The sequence below is a fragment of the Montipora foliosa genome, chromosome 12, assembly GCF_036669935.1.
Source record: "Montipora foliosa isolate CH-2021 chromosome 12, ASM3666993v2, whole genome shotgun sequence".
NCBI classification, from domain to species: Eukaryota; Metazoa; Cnidaria; class Anthozoa; order Scleractinia; family Acroporidae; genus Montipora; species Montipora foliosa.
In genome coordinates, this window is record NC_090880.1 from 27041836 (window position 1) to 27050274 (window position 8439).

An 8439-nucleotide genomic window follows, 5' to 3' on the forward strand; every position below is an offset into this window, starting at 1 on the left:
GCTGAAATACATAGCATATACAGATACCTACTAAATACATAATATTTAAAGATATATTCATTAAAAAGAAAAGCCGCTGTACAAAATGCGGCCCTGGATTCTCTTTTAAGACCAGTAAACTCATAGGTACGGATAAAATCAGGTAGCGCATTCCGCGACTTAGCTGATCCGTAAGAAGAAAGAACTGAGACCATAACTGGTTGTTCTCGGTTTGTTGAGGGACAGAATGTAATTTCCGCGAGGATCATGCATAAGAAGGGGATGGGAGGACAGGTGATCTGCAAATATAAATCTCCTTATTCTGTTATTTACATTATACCGTTTCTTTGACACGAGAATTACAGCGAAATGAAAGCACAACTTTGTCGCCAATTTTCTATGATAAAAACTTGTTCAGAAATCCAAAATCTACGTTAACAGCACACATCAGGCCTACTTCTGAGTATCTGGCTAGAAATCATTTCCTCTGGCCGCGCTTCAGCCATTCGATGAGGGCCAGTCTCGTGCTTTTTAAGTTGCCTCGCTCATGCCCAAAAAGAATGCTGGGTAATTCTGCCATTCCATGACAAGGGAAGACTCCCGATTCTCATTTCATAGTTTTTTTCATAAGTGTCGTGCCACCCAGTCCTACCAGCAAAATAACGAATCGATTGAAGGTTTTAGCTTTGAAAACTTGCCCAGATTGTGTCAGTAGGTGCTGGAATTCGTCCACAGAAAGACCAGAGAGACAACTTCACTCGTGAACCGCCATGTTTACAACAGAGCATTTTAGGCGTCCCAGTCTGCATGAAACCATCTCTCGCCTCTGTCTGAGACAAGACCAGACACGCACGGTTCGTACGTTACGTTTATGCCTATAAAATCAACTGAAATGTCAATTGCTGGTATTAAAAAAAAAGAAAAAAAAAAAAAAAACCAGCATGTTAATTTTTTTCGGTAGGCTAGGTATCGAAGAGCCAGAACATTTGCGCATGCGCTGACGGAATGTTTGAACAAGAGAAAAAAACGCAGTACCTCCAGACACCAGCGCTGGAGCGTCGTACCATGAAACCATCTCTCACCTCTGTTTTCTTTCAAAGGGTTGCCTTTACTCACATTCCGGCTTAATGATGCCAGCCTTGGGGTTTCTTTGGACTAAGATGGCCCAAAAAACCACTTGATAAACTTACCAGATTAAGGCGAACTCGCTGTTTCTCCTAATGTGAACTGGATACTTTTCACGTGATCTTCATACCTGAGCCCACATTGACCTAAAACAGCGGATGTTTGAATGAGTACTTCTTACACGGACCCTTACATGGCGGAGCCAAGTTCCGGAGACCCTTTATCGCCCAAAAAGTACAAAAAAAAAAAAAACAAACAAACACAAACAAACAAGCACTAAGCACTTAAAAGGTTAACAAGTAAGTGATGCAAAGAGTGGGGAGTAATAACTGCCTCTGCAGATCTGCCGCATCATCGCATCGTTATGAAAAGTTCCTGTAACATTCATGACAAATTCTGGAAGACCACCTTCATGTCTATCACAGGAATGAAAAAAGCCAAAAGCTTGGAATTTTGTAGGGGACACATTTAGAAATCTCCTCGCCAATTCTCAGATCTCTGCGGTGGATCTATTCTGAGTTATTTGTCGAATCATTTCCCGCAACTTAGCAGAGTTTTGTATGGTACCGGTGCCGCCATGTTGGTGCAGCCTTCGTTGTGCACCAAGTTTTAACACTTGTTTCTGTGAAGGATGCATGCCATGTTGTCTGTAAGTGTTAGATATTGAATAAGGCATTGGTTTGTGGAATAGAGCTGTCGTTAGCTTTTGCTAGGAGAGGGTCTCAATGGGATTAACCGTTAGCCGTGACACGTCAAGAAAAGTTAACCGTTAGGCGTGAAAATGACAAAAAAAAAAAACCGTTAGCCGTGAAAAAATTTAAAAGCATTTAGCGTGATTTTTTTACTTTTAAAAGTGGAATAGGGAGTGTTTCGAAGTATTTTGAAACTTCAGAGCACTCGACACCGTTTTACCTCCTTTGCTCTTCTCGTGGACATTCCATCTCGCTAAGCTTGTCTGACAAGACAAAACAAGTCCCAAATAACCCCCAGCAAGAGAAGATGAGGTAAGAGAACGGACCCCCATGCCCATCACAGTTTTTAAAAATCTATTTTTGGTTTCGCAAAGCTATTTTAAGTTTTCGTTCCCAACGCCAAGCATATTTAAAATTTCATTACGTCATTACAACTGGCCAACCAGGTGCCTCTCTAAAATTAACGGAGTTGATAATGTAAATTGGCCACCGTACAGAGATTCTAAAAGCTGACGTTTCGAGCGTTAGCTCTTCGTTCCCTTCGCTCTGACGAAGGGCTAACGCTCGAAACGGCAGCTTTTAGGGCCTCTCTAAAATTAGCTGCGTAGCTAAGATGAGATTTAAAAAAAACTATCATTGGCTTCTGTATTGGGGATCCGTTCTCTTACCTCATCATCTTGCCCCCAGTTGGAGGTCTTGACAAAAATGTAAGTCGCATTCTGATGACCAGTGACTTACTCTTTTCAATGTATACTAACACCCTACTACCTAACAGAGAGAACCCTAAAAAGCAAAAAAAAGACTTTCATTTTCAACGAGGGACGTTTCTTTGTTTTTCATGTAAGTTAACCGAGACGGGAAAAAATAACCATTAGTCGTGAAAAGCCAAAAATTTTCTAACCTTAGTCGTGAAAGCTATGAGACCCCCGTTAAGAAGGTAGAATCCAAGGAAAGTTTCCTATTTTGTTCCTATTTTGGGATGAGAATTGCTATTTTTTTCTATTTTTGGCCACTGTCTTTCCTATTTTCCTATTTTCTTGGAGTGTCATTTGTCAATTGACACCCTGGTAGATGGAGGTAGCTGAAAGTGTATTATAACGTAAATGAACGTGAATGAAGGTAAAACAAGATAGATGAAGGTAAAATGAAATGAACGCTGATGAAGGTAGATGTAGGTAGCTGAAGGTAAAGGGACGTTAGTGAAGGTATATGAAAGTAAATGAACGTGAATAAAGGTAAATTAAGATAATTGAACGCGGATGAAGGAAGATGTGGGTAGCTGAACGTAAATGAACGTGAGTAAGGGTATATTAAGGTAAATGAATGTGGTTATGAAGGTAAGCTAAGGTATATGAAAGTGAATGAAGGTATATGAAGGTAACTGACGGTAGCTGAAGGTAAATGAAGGTGAATAAAGGCAGATGAAAGTAAATGAAGGTATATGAAGGTCAATGAACGTGGATGAAGGTATATTAAGGTGAATGAAGGTAGAAAGATGATTGCGATTGAAGGTAGACTATGCTAGATGAAACTAAATAAAAATAAATGAAGGTATATGAATGTGAATAAAGGTAAATGAAGGTAGATGAACGTGAATGAAGGTAGATGAAGGTAAATTAACGCGGGTGAAGGTAGATGTAGGTAGTTGAAGGTAAATGGACGTTAGTGAAGGTAAATGAAGGTACATGAAGGTAAATGAACGTGAATTAAGGTAAATGACGATAAATGAACGAAAATGAAAAGAAATGTGGGTAGCAGAAGGTATATGAACGTGAATGAAGGCATATGAAGGTAAGTGAAGGTAGATGAAGGTAAATGAACGCGAATAAAGGCAGATGAAGGTGTATGAAGGTAACTCAGTGAAGGTAGATGAACGTGAATGAAGGAAGATGAAGGTAAATGAAGGTAGATGAAGGTCACGAGATGAAGGTAGATGAACGTGAATGAAGGTAGATGAAGGTAGATAAAGGTCGATGAAGGTAGATGGAGGTAGATGAAGGTAAATGAAGTGAATGAAGGTATATGAAGGTAAATACAAGGTATATTAACTAAGGCAAATGAATGTAAATGAGGGTAGATGAATGTGAATGCCGGTTGATGACCATGAATGAAGGTAGATGAAAGTAGATGAAAGTGAATGAAGGATGATGAAGGTAGATGAAGGTAAATCAGGTAGAGGAAGGTAAATAAACATCAGTGAAGGTAAATGGAAGTGAAAGAAGGCGAATTAAGGTAGATGAAGGTAAATGAACGTCAGTGAAGGTATATTAAGGTAAATGTATGTGAATGAAGGTAAATGAATGCAAATAAACGTGAATGAATGTAGATGAAGGTATATTAAGGTAAATGAACGTGAATGAAGGTAAATGACGGTAAATGAACGTGATTGAAGGTAGATGAAGGTACATGTATATGAGGGTTAATGAACGTGTTAAGGTAGATGAAGGTATGCGATGGCTAATGAATATGATTGAAGATAGATGAAGGTATATGAGGGTTAATGAATATTATTGAAGGTAAGTGATGGTAAATGACCAGGAGTGAACGTTTATTAATACAGATGATGACAAATTTTTATAAGTGGAGGTAACTGAATTGTGGGAAACTGAATAATTTAGCGTGTCTTACGTAGTTGGGGACTCTTGGTGGGTATGTGAATGTCAAATTCAATATTCTTCTGTTTAAATAAGCCTCTCTAGCCTCGCCATGTCGAGCAAATGTCAAAAGAACGTTTTGTTTCAAAATGAGGGCAATCGGTCTAATTATCATAAAGGCAAAAGGAATGTAAACGAGGTTAACTTAACGCGGAAGATCGAATGATTTTCTTGTGGCTTGTCTATCAACGGCGATTGAAAGTTTGAGATCAATTCAAACAAAAGCAGTCATTGTTACCATGCGACTGTACTGGACCAGCTATCAAGTTATCTGGGAGCTGGTTTTATTTATCGCAACTGGTATTGTTATCTCGGAAGTGCTAAAGTTATAGTAAAGAATATGTAATGGTTTGCTGTGCAAATGATCATTGTATAATTATACTGGTACATGTAGTTAATGACAGTTTTCAGTAGGCTCGATTACTAGTAGCCTCCCACGCAGAAACTATCAGGGCTTTGAGTGTCTGCGTGGAGGCTAGATTACCAGCCACTGTTTTTAGAAATGAGCCAGCCTCATTCTCGGGGGGAGATACCCGAACCTAATTCACAGCTAGGGGCCCGTTTCTCGAAAGTCCCGAAAACTTTTTGGGCCCCAAAAGCCATTTGTGAAACTGCCAACCGCTTGTTTTGGAAAGCCGATCTTTTAACGTGTTTGACGACTTAAATCCTCTCCGTTCTTGAGATACAAAGGGAATCATGACACCCGAAAATGGCCTGTAAAGTTTAGGGACTTTTGGGAAACGGGCCCTTGGTTTTACTTCCTGAAAAGGAGGCTACTGTATTTCCCCGAAAAGGTAAAGATAAGTTCGAGAATTAAGTTCCATTGTCCTTAAATGGAAATTCATCTCTGAAAAACATCGTAATTGACCAGCAAATGAAACGATTTAATATGACAAATTATCTGTCCAAAAATAACCGTCATTTAGCAAGATAACAGACAAGGTTGTAATCAAATCAGGCCATTTTAATCATAATATAATACTGGTACGTTTTATTTTAATTTCATGCACATTCATATGTAGCTGTATTTGACGGACAGGTCCCCTTCATATGTGACCTTGTCCTCAGTATTCAAATCAAGAAAAAACCCTTGCTAACTGTAATAATGACTTTATCAATTTGAAATAAAATTAAAACTTTTATTAGATAAAAGAATGCTAAGAATTTATCCACAGCCCAATACACTCATGCAACCTATGGACTGACAGTAACTACGATAATCCCATATATCATAAACTTAGAATTGTGCTTGAAGGGGAAATCAGTCCATTAATTTTAAGAGAAGAACTCCCAGATACATGTACAACTTTAATGATTCAAAGTGTGGCAAGAATAGCAGTATGCCAAGATGTGACTTGGTAGTAACTGAGTGGCACCCAGAAATTGTTTTTTCTTTTGAATTTGCCTTTGCAGGGAACTAAAATAGTTAAAGAAAAATTTGTGCTCAATGGAGCTTACTATGTCAAATAAATAGACATCCAAAAAAATTTAATGACTTTTTTTGAAACATTTTGATTTTTTTTTGACCTTAGACTTTTCAGCACTTTAAAATAACTTATAAAACTCTTTTGCATCATTGGTCAGTGTTGGTTCCAAAAGGGTTGAAATGGTCCTAATACTAGCTTCAATAATGTTTCTCATACCCTAGCTATGTAATACATCCTTGGAGAACAACAGTGAAGTATGGATGGGGACTTCACGGGAGCTTTCCATTCAGGCAAAATTTTCAGAAACTAAGTCAAAACAAACACTTCAATTCCATTTACACTGGACTGTTTATGATTCCCGTTGAAGGTGGTTGGTCCTCTGAGACCAGTCACCCCAAATAGTCCCCTCACGTTTGATCAAAATAAATTGCTTCCACTGTCAAGTGCTCCCAACAAGCCCTTATAACACTCTCATAATTTATGCCAATGCATGGTGGCTTGGGTTGGGTTGATGCAACCAGAATGTCACATACCATTGGGCACAGGTACATGTAATTTTAAAAAATTCAAACCACAAAATTTGTCGAATGGAAAGTGCACTGCCTCTTGTTTGTGTCGTTGAACATAAGTCAAAGATCATTGGGAATCTGCCGAAGGACTAAATTAAATTCAGATGCTCCAAATTAGTTTACGGCTTTGTTGCAGTGGATGCAAAAAGAACTGGCAAAATAAATATTAGAACGTTGTTGTGTCTTAGAGACCACCCAACAAATTATGTCCACTCAACACTCTGTTAACAGTTGTTATGGCCACAACGATGGATCGCTGACGTTCAGTCACTTTTGCAGGCCGTGGTCCTGGCTCCACAGACACAGCTGTACAGTGTACATGCAGCAGACAAAGTACTCAAGAGCGAAATGGTGGTCACCAATTTTTGTGACCTTGCAGAACAGACAGTAAAATTATGACACATTAATGACCATGGTTATGTGTTTGGGAAAGTAGTAGAGGTGATACTATTCCAAACACCATGAGAGATAACTCAGTCCGTGTTAGTCCTTGCTCTGTTCCACTTTCACATTGTGAACCTATGCTCATAAGTTCTGGAAGAACATGCACCGTGGCCACATAAAGGAAAGTCCCTGCTGAAAATAACATGGCTATTCCAGTCCCATTCACACTTGACAGTACTTCTTTGCTGCTCTGTGGAAAAGGAAAGGAAAGGAAAGGAACTTTAGTTAAGTGTCTAGTGGTTGTAGTGTTGGCGCACTAATTGGGGACACTGTAAACTGAAATGAACATTTAACACAAATCAACCGGAGTACCCGGAGAAAATCTCTCAGTGCAGAGTAGAGAACCAACAAACTCAACCCACATATGACGCCGAGTCTGGGAATCGAACCCAGGCCACATTGGTGAGAGGCAAGTGCTCTCACCACTGTGCCATCCCTGCACCCACAAAATGAAAATCCAATGTTCAATGATTTATTATTATCATTAATACTGAATGTGACAGCTGACAAAGACATGATGTTCAGGTCACATGTAGAGATTCATGTACTGGTACATCATCATCATCATAGCAGCCTGTCATAGGCGACAATGGCTGTTTCATTTAGGTCTGATCAGATTCCTCCACACAGCTCTGTACAAATGTACATGTAATACCCCTGTTATCCCCAATCAGGGTTTATACACTTTTTGCTTGCTTGCTGCTACACATGCTTGTCTCCTTACCTGACTGAGGCCAAAGAAAGTCACCAAGGCCATAACTGGGGCTGCTGCCGCAAACACTAAAAGATGCTTTCGTATTCTATTTCTAACAAATCCCTGAGAGGAAACAAAGCAATCTTACAATGTTATTGGCCAACATGCAAACGTCAACAAAATTCCAACCCAATACAAACAGACTTTCCTTTTAGACAAAAAGTCAAATTTTAAAAGAAAAATATTACATGTAATACAAGTTTAACTTTGTAAAATAATGCATTAATGAAGAGGTGTATGGGTGAACACCAATGCTACTTGGGGTAAAATTCCTGTCCTTTCCAAGGGAAAAATGTTTGGACTGATCAGGATGGAAAACCAGCCCATTCTCCTTCCTCTTCTACTGTATGTTGGTTTTCAAGCCTGCTCAGGAGATTTTTTTCAGGCACTCTTTATTTTCTCCTCAGCAAACACCAGCACACAGCTGGCAGGTTCAAAACACAGGTCACAGGTCACAAGTCATTGTTTTACCAACACAGAAAGTATCCTAAAAATTCATAAAAGCTAACCTTAGGCCTAAAAAAACATAGGCCTAAGGTTAGCATTTATGAATGTTTACGATACTTTCTGCATTGGTAAAACAATGACCTGTGACCTGCGTTTTGTACCTGCTGGCACACAGCTGATTCCAGCTGGCTGTACACATACTCTGTAAGTTGTACTCAACGATCACACATTGGCATTACAGTAGCTTCCACATTACTGCTCTTGCTTGAACATTGATAAGCTGCATCACTGGTTTTCCACCTTTTATTATTAGTTCAATGTCAGGATTACACTATTCCGGTAATTTAT

At 39.2% G+C, this 8439-nt stretch overlaps 1 protein-coding gene across 1 annotated transcript in view; it reads right to left on the reverse strand.

Annotated features, from left to right (window-relative positions):
- Positions 1–5395: 5395 nt before the first annotated feature.
- LOC137979318 (zinc transporter ZIP9-like) overlaps positions 5396–8439 on the reverse strand; it is an 11788-nt gene continuing 8744 nt past the window's right edge. Inside the window, exons 7-8 of the mRNA XM_068826556.1 lie at positions 7615–7707; positions 5396–7080 (exon numbers count right to left, since the gene is read on the reverse strand). Of these exons, the coding sequence (XP_068682657.1) occupies positions 6850–7080; positions 7615–7707 (324 nt within the window). The 3' untranslated portion in view covers positions 5396–6849. The remainder of the gene's footprint in view (positions 7081–7614; positions 7708–8439) is intronic.